The 19,336-nt window shown below is 40.2% G+C and overlaps 2 protein-coding genes across 2 annotated transcripts; one reads left to right on the top strand and one right to left on the bottom strand.

The window, feature by feature from the left end:
* Positions 1-1,632: 1,632 nt before the first annotated feature.
* On the bottom strand, positions 1,633-10,707 carry tbc1d31 (TBC1 domain family, member 31; the record flags this gene model as incomplete). Its single annotated transcript, XM_083893092.1, has 23 exons — positions 1,633-1,787; positions 2,709-2,915; positions 2,986-3,055; positions 3,765-3,959; positions 4,143-4,271; positions 4,541-4,633; positions 4,720-4,855; positions 4,932-5,011; positions 5,099-5,171; positions 5,281-5,513; positions 5,652-5,831; positions 5,936-6,069; positions 6,608-6,741; positions 6,825-6,971; positions 7,047-7,126; positions 7,372-7,536; positions 7,650-7,850; positions 8,211-8,370; positions 8,500-8,651; positions 8,827-9,005; positions 9,165-9,280; positions 9,993-10,133; positions 10,637-10,707. The coding sequence occupies 23 exons, from the start codon at positions 10,705-10,707 to the stop codon at positions 1,633-1,635; spliced, it is 3,231 nt and encodes a 1,076-aa protein (XP_083749218.1).
* A 2,196-nt stretch (positions 10,708-12,903) lies between these two features.
* derl1 (derlin 1) lies at positions 12,904-19,128 on the top strand. The gene is made up of 8 exons (XM_083895885.1): positions 12,904-13,208; positions 14,294-14,405; positions 14,504-14,568; positions 15,218-15,244; positions 15,552-15,647; positions 15,780-15,832; positions 16,063-16,173; positions 18,228-19,128. The coding sequence occupies exons 1-8, from the start codon at positions 13,056-13,058 to the stop codon at positions 18,406-18,408; spliced, it is 798 nt and encodes a 265-aa protein (XP_083752011.1). The 5' UTR covers positions 12,904-13,055; the 3' UTR covers positions 18,409-19,128.
* Positions 19,129-19,336: the final 208 nt, after the last annotated feature.

The raw sequence follows: 19,336 nt of genomic DNA, 5'->3' as shown, positions 1-19,336 counted from the left end.
GCTGCAAATTGTTTTATACAAAAACATCAAAGTGTAGTTTTAAAATTCCTTTGGTGTTCAGTGTGACATCACAGATGATAAGAGGAGCTCTATATCACCCACCACCTCTTCTTTTAATAGTTTTTTCTTTGGTTCTGTTGGCAGTTAGTGGCACTGGGTTGGCAACCAGTTTATAGGTACTGCAACCTTCTGAATGGAGTGTGGACAAATTTGGCCTGGTGTTAATCAGTGGATTGTTTCACAATTGTCAAGCTTACAAGAGCAAGAAGACCAATCTACACAATACAAAATTGTTAACTCACTGTCACTAAAACTGGTAAAGTTGTGATAGTTTTTTTTTTTTTTTAACCTTTGGAGGTTAATGCAGTTTTGAAAAAAACACTAAGCAACTAGAGAAATATGTAAAAGCTTGAGGTGGAGAGAGGAAAACGGACTCACAGGCAAGTTTTTGTGGTTTTAGGTGCTGCCCCACGATGACAAACATGTTCAGGTTGAGATGATCCATCAGACGATGAACAGTGACATTCCTTTTCCTGCTGGCCTGTCAAGCTGTCTAGCACTATGGCCTGAGTCTACACACACACACATAACAAAAACATCCAAAGAATTGTCATCAGATGCACTGGAATGAGCCGAGTGATGCATGAAAAAACATTTATTTTTTCACTTGAGTGCAATTAAAGCTGAACAAAAATTCAAACTGTTAAAATGTAAAAAAGCAAATTCTGTATAACCTGTGTTGCTCTCTCTTGCATTTCTTTTCCATCTCTGATAGAGTCTGCCTCTCCCTCTTGCTTTTAACACCTGAATGTGGCTCAGGTCCAGCACCGGTCTGATTGGCATGAAGTCACTGTAACACGATGAAGGGATGTGTGGAGGTCTTGAATCCATCACCTTACCTTCCCCTGAGGTTTGGACCTCCTGTACCACAGCATAGACACACTATTCACATTCCGATTAAAAGGATAGGTGCAGGGACAGATAGCGTAGTAACGACTGTACTGTTTAAAGGACCAGTGTAAAGCATTTATTGGCGTCTAGGAAGTTGCATATAACAAACTGTTTACCTTTTGCAAACATAAGGGTAGTATAAGGGTCGAGGAAAACTCTTGTGTGTAATATAAAAGTTCATTTTAAGGTAACAAAACACTTTAATTTAACTCTTAATTTTCAGATGATAGAACATAAACTTAAAAATATTTTTTAATACTTTAATAGTTTAAATATTGTATTCAAACTCTGTTGATAGATCTCCCTAAATTCTACACACTGAATCTTAGATAACATAAAAAAAAACATTAAGTTCTCAAAGCTGCAATAAGACACATGGTTGATTAAAAAAACAACAAAAAAAACGCACAATTTTATCCACAATGGGTTTTAAATAAGGCAAATAATCAAAAAATGTATACAAATCCGAAATGGAGAACAAGCACATGTATGTGATAAAACTGGGCGAGTCCTTATCCATATAAAATAGAAAAGAAAATGAACATTAACAACACAGGAGTGCGATAAAGTCATTCATAACTGTTATCGACTGGTTCTTATGAGATAGTGGTTGTTGACGTAGCTCACTTGACATGAAAGTACGTTTTTGTGGGCCTATTGAAGACACACAGCAGTTTGCTGTCATTGGGAGACCGAGGACTGTGTGTGCACAGACTGTGAGGAGGCAGAGCTGCTCTCTCTGACTCTTGCCGCCAACTTCTGTCTCAGTTCTCTGATGTCCTTTAGCAGTTCTCTCTCGCTGCTGTCCAGCTGGGCCCGGCCTCGGTCTAGAGAGACTGACAGAACAAAGAGACAGGAGGACAAACAGGGATGAAATAAATATAGTAATTTCATGTTTTTAATTGCTTTTCAAAAGAATGGAAAAATCACCAAAAAGGTATTTTCAGTAAAATATCTAATTTTAAAGAATTAACAACAGCTAATGGCAAGTTTGTTACAAACTGAGGACTCCTGTCCACTCACCCTTCTCTTTCCTAAGTGCATAAGGAAATTACAGTGTTCTTTACATACATGTTTGTGCAGTAAGCTTCTGCCTTATATACATGGAACACACTATCTGGCTGTTTATTTAACCTTTGTGCTACTGTAGAAACATGGTGGGGGCAAGAATGTAGCCCCCACCAAGCCTAAAGAACTTATTCTAAGGCTATGAAACCAGGTTATTTTTATTTTAAAGGAATTACACAATTATACAAACATACTTATATACTCATATTTAATATCTGCCTATGAACCCTTTCTATGTTGTGTGTGCATATCTGTAGGTAATATGTCTTATGTGGGCCCTGTATTTATGGAGTGTAACCGCACCCTCTAGTGGGCACAGAGGATAATGATTGGACTGTGGATATTTTTGACTGCTAATTGAATCACAACTTTGCTGTCCATGGTACCTGTCATAAGGAACTATTTCACAAATGACAAGTTGGACAAAAAGTGGGAAATACAAACCAACATAACAGGAACATACAGTTTGTATGGTTTCTCAGTTGTTGATATTTCCTTTTCTCTCCATATCCTTTATCCAAATATAAAATCAGTAAAAAAGAAAAACAAATAAATCCTAAACGTTACACCCTTGGACCTGTAAATGATCTTATATTGGTCTGCTGTTGACTTCGGTGGCCAGTATCTTTCCCTTGTTGCACCCGGCAACACACACTGTATCTCATAAGATCATAGCCATAGTGACTTACAGTAGGAGGAGGTGTTGCTCTCTGAAGGTGAACTGCTGTTCAGACACAGCATGTCGGTTCCAGTCTGCCTTGGAGTGGTGACAGTGTTGGGCTTGACCCCCTGACCAGCGCCAGTGGTTCCAACAGGAACAGCAGAGGTGGTGCTGGGTCTGTGCGCGAGTCCTCTGACTAAACCTAGTGACCTCATCCTTGTATGTCCAAGGCCATCTGACACAAAGCAAATACTGTAATACTACATCATGTAGAGGTATGTATGTGTGCTGGTCTGTGTTCATACCTGTGTCTCTTGAAGAACCGGGCTGTCGCTGCTCCTGTAACTGGGCCCTCGTACTCATCACTTCATCCCACTGCAAATGACCAAACACTAAATGTGGCTAACGAATCAACTTTCCCAACTGAGCAAGATAGCCCAGATGTTTCGGTTTGAGATGTTATAGTTCAATTATTTCAGTGTAGCAGCCATGATAAGAGCCAATCCTCTAAATTGTAAGTAAAGGTTTCTAATGTCTTGTCTTAGCTAATCTTGATTAGCATTGGAAAAACTGGACACATCATGTACAAAAGGAAAGGAGAGAACACTGTGACTCCATTGCAGCAGGGTAGACAACAAAAGAGCTATTTATTGTGACAATCTACATTTTGCTTCAATGATTGTGCAATGTAACAAATGGTCCAGTTTACAAATACTGTACATGGTGATCTATTTCCTCAGTGAAAATCAATTAATCAGGCCTCTGCTAAACACATTTTTTATTGGTAACAATTTAGATTACACCACAGTAACAACAGAATTAAGACCGTATTAAGAATTAAGACCGTAGTGTGAGCATATTATGCTCACACTACAGTCTTAATTCTGTCATAGGAAAGCAATATTATGATAATACCATAATTGTATTACAGTCTTTTAAATGTGTTACTTACTTTCTATACGTAACCATACGTATACTATATAATTCATACAATAAATGGTGAGATGTGTTGCTGCTCAGTGAGCATATAACAGACCAGCTGATTGAGTATGTACATTGATAAACATGCTGTATTTGTTCTCACCTGTCTTCCTGCCACATCTCTCATGGTGTCAGCCAATCTCTCCTCCTGTGCCAGGGTTTGCCTGTGAAGCTCTGCCAGTCTCGCCCTCCTCCTCTCCTGCTCGGCGTCAGCCTGCTGCAGGCGCTCCACCGCATCTCTCTGCCAGTCTGACTCCAGGCCCAGCTGGCAAGCCTCCGCCAGGGACTCCTCCAGGACCTGTGTGTGTAGACAGCATTAATGGATACAAGCGCAGGACAACATGGGGAAACTTTGCCAAAATCAGAGTGTGGATGGTTGTGAGGCTTTGAAAGCTTCTTCTTAAGCCATATGTTCAAGTGTAGCCCGATCATGTGCTGACACATTTATTTCACTTGTATCATACTAGAATGAGTCACTAACCTGCACGTTTGCCTCTTGGCGATGCAGCAGATCCATGAAGCTCTGCTCGTCTCTTTCTGCCTTCCTCATCCTCAACTCAACCTCCTCCTCCACATCCTGTCCTGTGCGCTCCTGCTCCTTCAGTAGGTGCTGAGGGAAAAGGTAAAACAAGAGATGTTACTAAAACAACATAATTATCATCTACACAAAGTCCTTACAATAATTTAAAGTGCCAAGATTGGTCAAAACTTTTGACCAGTTCTCTAAAGCTTATTGGTGGACCTGTTATTGCTGTAACATTACATCCTGTCAAAAAAAGCAATATTAACTTTAATTATTTTATAGTATTGCTTCATCACATTGAGGAATCAATGCAAATACAAGCAAAAGAAAGAGAATTAAAAAGGGGAAGCTGTCACTTGTTCAAGTTGCCTCCTCTGAGCCTCTAGCTCCATCTGTCTGACCTCCAGATCCTGGACTGCTGTAGCCGTTTCTCGCTCTCTGAGATCCATCTGTGTGAGAAAAATTAAAGCTCTTAGAAGCATCTCCAAGGTTCCATTTATTATCTACATGTGTAGTCAGAGGTCAAAATCTTTACCTTTCTACTGATCTCATGGTCTAGTCTTTGTATCTGTGAGGCTCTCAGTTCCTGTTGGTGTTTGAGGAAGCGTCTTCTAGTTGCATCCAGCAGCTGCAACTCCTTCACTTTCAGCTCTCTCTTCATGGCTGCCAACCTACAGAGGACAGTACATCACATTATTCCCATTCTAGGATGTCAGCTGCAGAGCTGTCTGTCTCTCATGCTTTTACTTTGCCCTCTGCTGTGTTAGTTTTTCCTCTTCTTGTGCCAAGATGTTTCGGCGCTGTTCCTCTGCCTTCTGCAGCAGCTCCTGTTCACGTAAATCACATTTCACAATTCAGTTCACTCAAACATCCATGCCGGGCTTGTATTTTACATTCATTTTCCACCTCTCTACCTGCTGTTTGTGAAATGCTTCCTCTTCAGCTTGACGACGCACAAAATCTGCACGCACAGCAGATACCTCCTGCCTGTTTATACAAAACAAACACTTACATGTGACAACTCTTTATTTAACATTAAAAATCTAAAATAACTTTACAGATTTAATAGATTCATATGATTTATCTGTAATCTCACCTCTCTCTGAGATACTCCATCTCCTGCAATCGGATCTTCTCCCTCTCCTGGCTCTGATATTCCACTATGAATTCTGGGTACTGGTTAAACACTGGGTACTGGCCATTGGTCAGTGGTGTAAAGTCAGACAGCATAGTCCTGGGATGGATGTCTGCCGGTGTGCTGCTCATTAGCCGATAGGCCTCCTTTATCATGGCCGCCAAGTCCAGGTTGTTTCGATGGTGAAAAAAATACTGAAATAGTGGGAAACAGGAGGGGGGAGAGCCACTTTAATCAAGAAAAGAGCCTTAACATCTTATTGACTGACCTTGAGAAACTCCTATGTTTATTTTCAGAAGACTAGTAGTAGATAAGAACATCAGAGTAGTTACCTCAAAGTCCTGTCTCTGGGAGCAGAGAAGCAGTGGCTCACGACAGCAGGTGATGTATGCCACACAGGCCATTATCAGGAACGATGGATGGTTCGAGAAAATGTTGTCAAAGAGTCTGAGCCACTCATCACGAGTCAAAACCTCTGAGAACAAGGTCTCCAGCAGGGGCCACACATAAAGCTAAGGGACACAGATGCAAAACAATAGGCTATAGTGGGCTAACTGTAAAGACATCACAAACAAATTACAAATTACAGTTGTGTTTAGCTGTAGGTGGTGGTTACCTGCGATGTGATGCCACAGTCCACCAGGTGTTGCAGCAGCTCCTTGTCATGGTGAGCAAGAACATTCTCTGCCATATTCAGGATGTTCAGAGGAGGGTTAGGGAAGTACTCAAACCAGTGCTGGCACCAGTTCACTGCAAAACAACATTTTTGAAGTCAATAAAACTCTGACTAACATGTTTGGTAAACTGACTGATCAACATTGTCACATGAAGTTAAGAAAATTGATAAACAGCAACAATGGAAATTGCCATTTAAGAATTTTAACAGCTAGTAAAATACAGTTTAAAAGGTCCAGTGTGTGAGAATTACTGACATCTATTGTAATTGCAAATGGCAGATTCCTCTGCTCATCCCTCTCATGTCAGGGACCTACAGTGCACTTCACATACCAGAAGATAGGCTGTTCTTTGTTTGCACAAAAACACAAACTTTGGTTTATACATTTGGGCTGCTGAAGAAACTTTGTGCCACAAGATGGCAGTCTCAGTAAAGCATGGCACTTGGCTAAAGACTACATAAAAGGCTATGAAAACATTTTTTGTTTTGTTTTTAAATTATTAAACAAGCCTGGGTTGTATATTCAATTTCTATCAATAATACGTACTTAATGTTACACTCTGGACCTCTAATGCAACAAAAACCTGTGTTTACTGAGAAAATGACCAGTACCTATGACAGTTGCCACCACCTCGAAACACAGCATTGGGTTGTTCTGGAAGAGTTTGACAAAGGGGAAGGCCACCAGAGGAAGGTACTCCACCTCTCCAAAGATGGCTGCCCAGTGAGCTAAAGCAGATAACACCCTGTGTAGTAAAGGCAAGTGAGAGCCAATAGATTAAAAAAAAAGAAAAAAGAAAAAGGTCTATAATAAAGTTTATCTGTGTACCTCTGAAGTCCTCTCTGTAACTTGTGACTTTTAATGGGGTATTTATCTTGCAGGGTGAGGTAGGCTGCATGCAGACCTTTATCAGTTAGACTGCTATACGCTGCATGATTCTCTGGGAGGCACAGTAGAGATCGCCACACAAACATCCTGCAACACAAATGCATCATGAAAACCTAAAATGAAGAATGAAAACAAGGAAGAACAAAATAATCCTACACCTACCTGTATTTTGCAGGATATTCTCCAAAGGCCTTTAGCAGAGCCACTAGCCTCTTTTTATTCAGACCAGCTTGTAGTTCATTCTGTTTAAAGATAGACACAATCAGTATACCTGGTCAGAAGGGAAATATATTTATGTTGAATTCCATAGGTTGAATGAAGAGAATATCAAAACATTTCAGCGGAAATAAAAGCTAAACTAAAGCTAACTAACGCTACAGCCTGTTATTATGTTTTCTGACGACAATGATCTGCATGTAGACAAGTGGAATGCATGCCGTTTTAATTGATAACAGACTAATATGGATGTTTCTGTATGATCCCTTACCTCTTTATCATCAGCTGTGGACACAGCAGGGGGTCTAACTATCTTCACTTGTGTCCTACCCGCACTCATGGCTGGTCTTTGAACGCCCTCTGACCTGACCTTGACCTTTATGTTTGAGAAGTCCTGATTTGTGTCTGTGACAACTGCCACTCTGGAAGGAGGAGGCTGAGTGATGGACAGAAAAAGACAGACATACACAAAAACACAATATGAAACACAATACTATATATTGTCAGCATTCAATCTGAAAACACTTGCAACCATTGCATAGATGTCACCTTGTTTATTTCCTGTGTGAGACTCTGGACACTGTAAATATTGATGTAGCCATTATCCATGATGGCCACCACATGTCTCCCATTAGGATTGACCGTCACTGTTGTAATGGCGTTGTCAGGGGAACCCATGTGGAAATGCAGCTTGCAGGTGTGAATGTTGATGAAACGAATTACACCGTCCTGGCTCAATACACCTAGTGTCTACACAGAGACAAAGAAAGTCATAGAAATGTCACTAAGGCTGCAACAATTAATTTATTCATAAATAACCAATTTAAAGATGAGATTTTCTTTCCCAAAACAAATTGTCTGATTTCATCTAAATGTGTCCTTTGAAAAATTACAATAATACATTTGAGAACATTGTCATTTCGCACTTTGGGAAACACAGATCGAAATAAAACATAGACAGATTAATTAGTACTAAAGATAACAGTTAGTTGTAGCCCTATATGTTAGACACAGGGGAAAAAAAACACATCAATTTATTTCTACACCTTAAGAAAAATGCAACTCCACAGCAGAGGAAGAGAGAGGAGTTTACTGGACATGTCTGTGTACCTGACTCGCTCCTCCGTCAAAGCTGTCAGGCAGAAATTCCAGCTGTCTGACAGTTCGGACCTGGGTCGGCATCTGAATCACCCTAACCAGCTGTTTGCTGTCCAAACACCACAGGTGCAGCAGGTTGGAACGCCCACCTGCTACCAATCTCTTACCATCACTATCAAAACAAATCAACAATGTCAGTGTTCTGATTGCTGTTCACTTAAATTTCACTGTGCTGATTAAGTGTACTTTCGCGTTTTCACATAATCACTAAGCTACTTAGTAGTTGTGATGCGAGACCCACCGTGTCACAGCAAAGGCCTTGTAGGAGATTTTAGGTCCACAGTCGGGAACAGGGAGCTGGTATTTGCAGAACAGTGTGTCACTCTCCCAAGCAAAGATGGAGTCATCACTAAAACAGCTGAGAATGGTGTTACTGTGAGGAAGAAAAAACACCTGAAACAGATACAATGAGTCATTTCGATTACAAAAAACTAGGCAAAACGTTAATTTACAGGATCATATTTACCAAAAACAAAAATCCTTGTTTGACCAAACAACAGATGTATTTAGATTTAGTTAAATTAAATGATCAAACCACAGTTTGCATTTGATATGTCTGCATGTTTACCCTCTGTATGCCAACAGACTGTTTGATGTTCAGCTTCCTCTTCCTCTGGAAGGTGTCCAGGTCCCAGAGTTGGGCCGTATCCGAGGACGTGGTGATGGCGTATCGGCCTGAGCTGTGAACAGAGATGGACGAAACTGCTCCTTCGTGACCTCGCATCCAGCTGACCAGCTGCTTTGTGTCTGCACAAGAAACAGAAAACACACGGACGTGTTATATTTGTAATTGTTGAACACAAACAGAACACAGTAAAACCCAACATTACAGTATGTCTTTTAAACCCTACCTGTAATCACTCTAAAAGAATAAACCAATGACTGATGTGCACGTTTTCATCTTACCCTTGTCAAAGCACTTGATAGTGTAGTCAGCCAGGGCCACAAGGAACTCTGTGGTCCTGCGGAGGCTGAAAGCCAGAGTAGTGCAGGCCTGTCCCGTCTTCTGCACCAGACGAAATCTACCCAAGATAGAAGCAGATAAATAAAACTTTCAGATGAATGTTAAAATGTGCTAGGTTTTAGTGTAATGGGTTGCTAAATGAGCAGCTTTTTGGCAGATCGGAGACAGGAGGCTCCATCTGTTTGGTTGCATAGTGAGTGAGGAAAGACCGTATTTTTCCTCTGCTGCACACCGCCAAGTGGCACAACTTTGTGTCAGATGGGAAATGAGCAGAAGACAACCTTGACAACCATGGCAACCTTATACATAATATTGCAAGAAGGCCAACTGAGAGATGCAATGTCTCCAGCATGCCCTTGGTTTGCCCCCAATTAGCATGCCTGAAACACCTCCCCCCAGGAAGGCATCTAAGCAGCATCCTCAATAGATACCTGAACCACCTGAGCTGGCTCCTATCGATGCGAATGAGCAGCGACTCTACTTAAAGAGTAGACAGACAGCCAAGCTCTCTCTTGGCTGTCTGAGCTCCTCACATCCAGCCACTGTGCAAAATAAACTTATTTTGGCCGCTTGTATTTGCAGTCAAACTTTTGGTCATTACCCACAGCTCATTGCCATATGTGAGGGTTAACCAGTATGATGATTGTATCCGTTTGTCAAACTCCTGCTCCATTTAATCATATTCATTAAAAATAATAGCGTTAAACAAACAAAAACTAGAACTATATTAATTGTACCATATTCGGACCGAGTGTACTAAAACCAATCACCTGTTTCTGCTGATGTCAAAGACATAGATGTTGCCATGGTGATCTCCTGCAAGGAAGGAATCCCCTGTAGAGTCAAAGGTCACGTGGAGAAATCGGACTGTCTTGCCCTGCTGAGCAGTGCGGGCCACTGCCACTAATACACTATAAGGAAGATAAAAACAAAACAAACAAAAAACACACACAAGTTATTTTTAGTGTACTATGGTTGCTCTCTGGTTGTTACAATTTAACCAGATCAAACTGGCAGAAATAATAATGTGTCATGTTTTGTTTGTCTTCACATTTGTTTTCTCATTCATAATGCGGGTATTGTGGGATTTATCATGGCTTATCAGTCCTTTTGTGTTTGATTTGTATGATATGAACCTGTGTAAATGTGTATGCACTGCTTCTGTCAGTTGCGCATTTACGCAAATTTTACAATGTGGAATAACATAAAGATTTAGATCATTATCACAGCAGGATTGTTTGCTTTAAGAGTCATTATTAGCACCTGTAGTGCAACAGGTGTGGTTGTATAAACACTCCACACAGCGAGTGGCTGATTTTTCGGTTCGATGTCTGTCCTAGAAACATTTGCAGACAGACGTCTCTCTCTCCTCAGTATCAGCTGAACACTTAAGACGTAGCTCTTTAATACTCACCCCTTTCCCTGTGTTGGCTTTCGATGCCAAATTTTACCTTCTTCTTTATTCCCAATGTCCGTCACCTCCATTTCAACTCGGAGCACAGTGCATACATGTGGAAAACGAGGAAACTCAGCACTTAGCACAACTTGGTGTTTCTGCAGCAGGACATGGCTAATATGAGAGCTAACAGGCTAATTTGTACAGGCGGGGCAAACAGCGCGAAATTTGAAAAAGCGACACTCCCTGTACCCGTTTATAAACAACGACCAGAGAAGCCGGAGAAGTTATCAAAAAATACTCAGAGACATTGGCTTTCGTTTAAAGTTCAGCTCTACGCTAAACGTGTCCTCCAGGCTGCAGTTTTAGGGAGACTTTTTATCGTTTAGAGATACGGTTATTTTGTCACTCTCTTATTACGTAACAGGGAAAACAGAGCCGTGCATTGTGGGAAATGTAGTCTGAATACACAAATATACATACCGAGACATTTTTTATGATGATAGCGCTGTTACAAAACTTTCTTAACATTATTGCAAGTTAAATTCTGTATAAAAGTGCACAAAGACGTGTTATATTTGTAATTGTATAGGAGAGTGAAGTAAAACCTAACTTTACAGTGCGTCTTTAAACCCTACTTGTAATAACACTAAAAAATTAAACAGAATAGCCCTTGGGAATCAAATCTGGCCCGCTTTTGGAAAAAAAGGAAAACGTTTTGACACCCCTGCTCTACACAGTGTGTTCATCCTGCTGAAACCCTCAAAATCCCAAGTAAAACAGGCACTGGAATCTCTTTTAGGAGCCTTGTTCAGATGTGCCTTTCAATCTGCCTGTCTATCAATCTATATAATAAAAAGTTGTGGCCTTAAAGAAAATCAGAGCCAAGTTTCACTTGCATTTCTCATTATGAAACTACTGAATCCTTTGAATAATAATTCCACACCTCCTCATTCAAATGATTCCCCTAAACTGTGAAACTCAGATACAAAGATTGTGAAATGAAATATTATTAAACACAGTAACTGGCAAACTGTTTCTGTAGAAGAGTAAATGTGTGTTTTTATTTATATGAATAATTTTTTGTCTTGGAGATGCAGCTGCTATTGAAACCTCTCTCCACAGGTGGCTGCTGACCCGTAAAGCCCCGCCCCCTTCTCTTGCTGGTTGCCTCTGGCTGGTCAAGTGTTCAAGTGTTGGCTGTTGCAAATTTCACAGGAAGTGCTGTAATGGGCTGCAAAGCAAAGCCAACAGATGTTAGAACAAAAACACATCCTATTCTTGAGTTTTCCTTTCAAACTAAAAGCCTCATTTAACCAGATTGAATGTGCAAACTCACCATGTCATTGATGCTGTATGCATTTATTTAAGCACACTATGAAGACATTCATTATTATTATCATCATGCGAGTTAGACTGTCTGAACACCCTGTAGATAAACATGTTTCAATTCACCTTAGATACAACTCTCTAAATGTGCTAGTCGATTCAAAAGGGATTTTAACAGCTTAAAATACATTCTTCATATTATTAGACTTTCTTTGTAACTAAACATTAAATATTGCACACCCTATGTAAGTGCTGTGAGTCTCTGTGGCTACACAACATGTAACCATCAGTATCCCCTTTGCTTTAAAGTTCATATCTTTGGATCAATAGAATCAGTTCTGTTCAATGCAAACAATTTTAAAGGACAGTACAAGAAAATCAAATAAAAGGAAAACAGCGCAACACTATAAAACGACAATAGTGCTGAATCTGATGTCCAATGCATCATGCCACCAGATAATCACGTTGGTTACTTTTATCATCATTATTATTAGTAGTAGTATTGTATAGCAGTAGCAGCAAGGCGTGGTGTTGCTGCTTTTTAGTTCATTGGGAATGCTCAGTTCCAATTATTGTTTTTCAATCTTCAGTTTTGTTTTGAAATAAATTCAGCATTCAATTCAGCTTTTAATTCAAATGAAACTCATAATTCTAAATTTTTTGTAGATGTTTTTGTACACATTTTCGGTTTGTTTTTGCTATTTGACATCCATTTTCACTATACTTTGCATGTTTTCTGAACATTCATTCTCTCAAGATCTTTAGCATTTTCTGCTGATTTAATGTATATTTCAGCAGAGCATTTCAAAGGCCGCGTTTCCAATAGACATGAAAGGAGGAGCCAGATTTCAGGAAACATTTTCTGGGGAAAATGCACGTTCTAGTTTTATTTTGAAAAACTTAACCGGACACACAAGTCCTTCCTTCACGATCATTATCATGTGTGAAGCTAGCTGTCTGTGATTAGCCACGTCATGTAAACTTAGCACCAGAGCAGTTGTGATATTAAGGTAACCAGGGGTCGCAGTTTTCTTAGGGGGACACCGGCCCATCTTCAGAGAAGGGCTATCGTTTGTGGATTATTCGTGGACAGAAACCCTATGGAAAGATGTCAGATATAGGGGACTGGTTCAGAAGCATCCCTTTAATCACCCGGTCATGGTTTGCAGCATCGATTGCTGTTCCCTTAATTGGGAAACTAGGATTGATTGACTTACGGCACCTCATTCTTATCCCGGAGTTGGTCTTTACCAGATTCCATGTAAGTATTTCCCTCTCGGCTCTGTTCTGCTGTGTCTGGAGTCAATAAAACACCGTGTGTTTGAGTGTGCTAGGTTAGTTAGCAGGTGGCTAGCAGGGCTCACTGAGCAGGCCTGTTAGCTGTGTGTGATGGTAGCCAATGAGAGGGCGAGACGTTGGAGGATATGACTTCCGGTTGTTGTCAAAATGTTGCTTTATTTAGTAACAGTGGTCATCTACATAACTTCCGTGTGGTAAGATAGTTGAGTCAGAGGGTTTAGGCTAGTGGGCTAGAGCTGGATCAGCGTCACCAATAAGTCTGAGAGAACTCTATTTTTAGAGGAAGCCCCGTCATACACACAGTCTACAAGCAGGAACTGACCAAGGGTTGCTTTCATAATAGATTAACCTGTCGATTACGTTCTCCATTAACCGAATACTTGTTTGGTCATAATGTTCATCGGTCTCAAACCTGGAAATAACAACGTTCTCAAATGTCTTGTTTTTCCACAAACCCAAATGATTCAGTTTTAATGATTTTTTTTGTTATATAGAGCAAATAAACCAGAAATGATCGACATTTAACAACTTGAAGAATGTTCAAGAGTACTCTTTTTAATACACATTTCCCCAATTTCCCCTTGGGGATGAATAAAGTATTTATAGTCTATTCTATACTATTCTAATAACACATTTTTACATTTGCATTGCCGTAAAGACTGTGCTTTATCTGTCACAGATGAAGCCAACATACTGTATTTGAATTACGGTGTTCAATAAAAGCAGTCAGTTTGACAGTATTTTATACAATGTCTTTTTTGTTCTAAAACAACCCCTCAGATTACTTTCCGCTACCTGAGGTATGAGGTTGTACAATGGTGATGAGGAATAATATGAGTCTATAAGTCTCTTGGAAAAAAAGAAAAGCTCCTGACATGACAAGTGATCCATCTCATCCATTGTTCTCCCAGTTTGAACCGCTTCCCTCTGGAAGGCATTTTAGACTTTCCACAATCAAGTGCAGTTGCTAAACTTAATGTAATGTAATTATAGTATTTTTTTATACTGTAATTTCTATGAGATTAACATCTCTTGTGATTGTTTCAGCTTTGGAGACCAGTGACATCCACCTTGTATTTCCCAGTAAGCCCGAATACAGGGTTCCTGTACATGGTTAACCTGTATTTCCTCTACCACTACTCCAGTCGGCTAGAAACAGGTGAGATGAATGGCCTTGGTGGGTTTGGGTTTAACACGTGCAGTCGCATTTAATGCGCTTCCTGTCATGCTAATGTTTTTCTTGGTATTGTTTGGCAGGGGCGTTTGATGGCAGACCTGCAGACTATGTCTTCATGCTTCTCTTCAACTGGATCTGTATTGTTGTATCCTTTTTACTCGCATCATGAACTCCCTTTAAAACCCTCTCTTTAAGAGATAAATCAACCTACAGAAAATAGTTTCCTTTAGTAACTCATTACATCCCTATTTTTGCCTTTGCTTTCTTTGCCCTCTGCATTTCTCTCTCCCTCCTTCTCTCTCTGCCTCTGCAGCACCGTGTGCCATGTCAGTGTGGCTCTGTGCCAGTGGCCCAGTGTCAGTCTACCCCTGCAGAGCAGAGAAACCTAATCTAGGTCACATGCAGCACCGGCAGTGCAGCCTGGCCCACATCTCAGTGCCGCTGTGCCGTTTAGTCAGAAGTTCAAGCTCCTACTGCTTGTCTTGATTTTTTTACAATTTTTTAACAAGTCATATTTAAGGAAAAGCCGGCCTTCCTTAAACCTCATCTAAAAATACATATTCACTTTTTATCCCCTTAGGCTTATAATGGAAATGTATTTTTTAAATAAAGTCATATGATTTGCCAAAGTCGGACACCTAGTTCAAAGAGGCAGAGATGCTGGGTGGTAGGAGGCCGGTGTGGGGTTTTAAACTGGAAACTCTCCAGTCTCCAGCTGCTCTTATCTTAAGGCTCCAGCTGTGATTGCTTTGCCATCACTTTGCCATGTTTCTGTCCTTGACACTTGTCTGTAGATAACTGGGATGCTGATGGACATGCGGGTGAGACTCTTCTTCTCTCTGAATTTATAGCACAACTTAAATCATGACCACTGTTTATCACAATAGTTATCTGGTGTGTGTTGTGTTTAATAATTAACTTACACAATAATGAAGTTTGTGTAAACCAGGGACTTGAATCATAAAGGTAGCTTAATTCTGGTTCTTTTGAAGTGATCTTGTGTCAGTGTAGTATCTTTTTGTTTTCTATTGGGACACTTCTGTCTAACAATAAGCAAACCTAATAAGTGACAATCTTAAGTTTCAGACAGGGTTCTGTTAAATACCTTGTGTCTGCTTGTGTTTTCAGCTACTCATGATCCCACTGATCATGTCGGTGTTGTACGTCTGGGCGCAGTTCAATAAAGACGTCATTGTGTCCTTCTGGTTCGGAACACGATTCAAGGTACTTGCGTTTTTTTTTTCCCCCCACTGTGACATTTCTAAAGATGGCTCATATTTCATATTACTAACAGGACGTTGTTATGTGTCATTGAATTCAAAGGCTGTAACTAATATTTCTCGTGCTCCGTCATAGGCACATTATCTACCCTGGGTAATCTTGGGCTTCAACTTCATCATCGGAGGCTCGTAAGTAGCAATATTTAATCAGTGATGGTAAATTCACATTAACGTAATTACGTTTTTAAAACACACAACATTATAAATGTACATTTAATATCTAGAAATTAATAAATACTGTTTTTGTCTTGTGTTTAAATTAGGACAACATCCTGAAAAACAGCCTTTTTTAATGTTGCTAATGTTTAAACTCTGTGCATGTTAACACTATTCATGTGTGATTTGCTGCTCCTGCACAGATTTGTGAATGAACTGACGGGAAATTTAGTGGGTCACCTCTACTTCTTCCTCATGTTCAAATACCCAATGGACCTGGGAGGACGCTCCCTTCTCTCCACACCAGAGTTCTTGTAAGTCTTTTTTTTTCCAAACCTTTTATTTTGATGTATTTTACCGAAGACAAATTCCTGGTAAAAGATTTTCCCTTGTATAAGTAACAAAAAAAGGTGAATTAATGACAAAGAAGTATGGGACTTGTAGCCGATATGACAATAGCTTATTATGGCCAATATTATTTAATCTTTTTATTTGAAAAATTGGAATCAATGAATTCCGTTTCCTTGTTCTTAGTGATGTGCACATTTAAAAACATGATCTACGAAACATTTCAAATCTTTCAAAGTCATAGAGTGGTAGTTCTTTTCAGTGTGTCTTGTATAATTCTTTTACACAGTGAATATTAAAGTAAAGCTTGACAGAAAAGTGGGAATTGAGTTCAGCCTGTTCCGTTTTACTGTCTCATTTACCCACACGCTGTGATTGCCACTTATAGCCACAGTGATTAGACGAGGTTTAAACATCTGTCACCAAACCACTGATTTAACATCTAAATACAGCGGAGAGTGAAGTTCACGAACCAAACTGTTCTCTTTTTTTTTATCTCCCATTAGAAACACCTGTGCCTTTTGTTGCCGTATGTGCTTTGACAAAAATAAATTTGGATTTGTTATTCATTAATGCTGCAAATGTATTAGACCACTACCAATGTAAAGGTCACAGCTGCCCTAAATTAACAGCATTGGTAATTATCAGAATATTTTTTTTATGTTTCTGTAACAGTTAATACACCAGTATGTAGAAGCTCTTTCACCAAAAGTGATATTTTTAATGCTAAAATATAAATATTGTTGTTATCCATAATATTTTCAAATGCACCGTTTAAAAAAAAACAAAAAAAAACTGAAAATTTCGATTTAGATGCTAAATGATAGTTATTTACTTGCATTCCAGAAGAGACAAAAATAGTTGTACTGGTTGAATGGTATGCTTGATTAATTTCTGACTTCACAAAAGAAGCCCAGTGAGGCGACTCACATTTGGGTGTAAGAAGGGGAATTCAGGTTGTTATTGAGTATAAAGCGGTAGAAGATTTGTTAAGCACTGCAGATGCAGTGGGTACGGAAAGTATTCAGAGGTCCAGAGCACTCTGGAAAAGGTTTTCTTCCAGGATATCTCTGTACTTGGCCGCATTCATCTTACCGTCAATTGCAACCACACGTCCTGTCCCTGCAGCTCCACAGCATGATGTTGCCACCACCAAGCTTCACTGTTGGGATTGTATTTGGCAGGTGGTGACAGGTTGCCTGGTTTTCTCCACACATACTGCTCAGAATTAAGACCAAAAAGTTCAATCTTGGTCTCATCAGACCAGAGAATCTTATTTCTCATAGGTCTTTCATGTGTCGCGCACTGAGGAGAGGTTTCTGTCGGGCCACTCTGCCATAAAGCCCCGATTGGTGGAGGGCTGCAGTTGATGGTTGACTTTCTAGAACTTGGTTAGCTCAGCCACCTTCTTTACCTCTCTCACCATGGCTCTTCTCCCTCGATTGCTCAGTTTGGCCGGACGGCCAGCTCTAGGAAGAGTTCTGGTCGTCCCAAACTTCTTCCATTTAAGGATTATGGAGGCCGCTGTGCTCTTGACACATAAGGTGCAGCAGAAATTCTTTTGCAACCTTGGCCTGATCAGTGCCTTGCCACAGTTCTGTCTCTGAGCTCTTCGGCCAGTTCCTTCTGACATGCACTGTGAGCTGTAAGGTCTTATTTAGACAGGTGTGTGCCTTTCCTAATCAAGGCCAATCAATTTAATTAAATACAGCTGGACTCCAATAAAGATGGAGAACCATCTCAAGGATGATCAGAAGAAATGGACAGCACCTGCGTTAAATATACGTGTCACAGCAAAGGGTCTGAATACTTATGATCATGTGATATTTCAGTTGTTGTTCTTTAATAGATTTGCAAAAATGTTTAGCAAATGGCTGCAAATTAAAAAAAGAGCAACACATTTAAGGGGGGTCTTGTTTGATAGATAATGTAGTAAAAAAAAAAAGGGTATGTGAAACTCAAATTGTTTTTAAACTTCATCTCACCTTTGTGTAAACGTCTCTCTCCCTGTTCCTTGCAGATATCGTTTTTTCCCTAACAGGAGGGGAGGGGTGTCAGGCTTTGGAGTCCCTCCCAGCAGGAGACCAGCTGCCCAGGAGCAGGCAGGAGGAGGGGGAGGAGGAGGAGGAGGAGGTGGTGGTGGTGGTGGTTTCGGAGGACGTCACAACTGGGGCCAAGGCTTCCGCCTGGGTGATGAATGAGAGGAGGTGGCTCCATCCTCCTCCTTAGCTCTGAACAAACGGCCGCGCAGCTGCTGACTCGGGTTAAAATACTCGCTTCTTCCCGTTTTTTTTTTTTCTTCTCCGATTTGAGGGAATTAACAAAATATCTATTGATCTTAATTAAATTGCATTTGTATTTAGTTTTAAAGGTGACGGGATGAAATTTTGAAGAAAAAAAAGTGGCCATTTTAATCAAGAAAGCAGCAGGACTCGGACTCTGGCTTCAGGTGCAGTTCACCATGTGAAGCAGATCGAAGAAAATATACTTTCTTTCTTCTTTTTTTGCAATGTGATGAATCTTGATATCCCCTCCCTTTCTTCATTTCCACCCTCTTCTTTTCATCCCTCCTCCTCAACCAACTGCCATTGGTCTGTCAAGACTGGAGATGTTGCAGCTGCACACCAGCGTGCTGTTAATTCTGATTCATTTGTTCCTGTTTTGTCGCTCTCTCTCTGTGTTGCCATATCAGATTACAGTGTATTTACCAATGCACAAGGAGCGAGCTCTCGGCATCCCATCACATAACACGGACAAAGCTTTAGAGCGAGTGAGCACTGTTTCCAGGTCTGAACATAAAGAACACAGGTGTAAAATACTTGCGACCCAGAAGCTGATTCTTTCGGTTTGTAGGACGCGATCTTAACAAAAATGAGGCGAGAACGGGATTTTGCTCTTTTTGTAAATAAAACTGTTGTTTATTGAAAGGATGAGTGTGATTCTTATTTTTAATAATGGATTTTCTCTCTCAATCTCTGAGAGATTTATGTTCATCATCAATTCATGGTGTTAATTCTTGTTCTATAGATTTCAGTACATTTCATTTAAGATGTTAATTACATTTGAATCATGTGCAACACAAAAGGAAGCCGTGTCACTAATGAGGCTGCCGTCGAAATCCAGTATAGT

Source organism: Microchirus variegatus (assembly GCF_963457635.1).
Source record: "Microchirus variegatus genome assembly, chromosome: 1".
In the NCBI taxonomy this organism is placed as follows: Eukaryota; Metazoa; Chordata; class Actinopteri; order Pleuronectiformes; family Soleidae; genus Microchirus; species Microchirus variegatus.
Note: the sequence above shows the minus strand (reverse complement) of the source record. Positions and strands in the feature narration are given on the sequence as shown.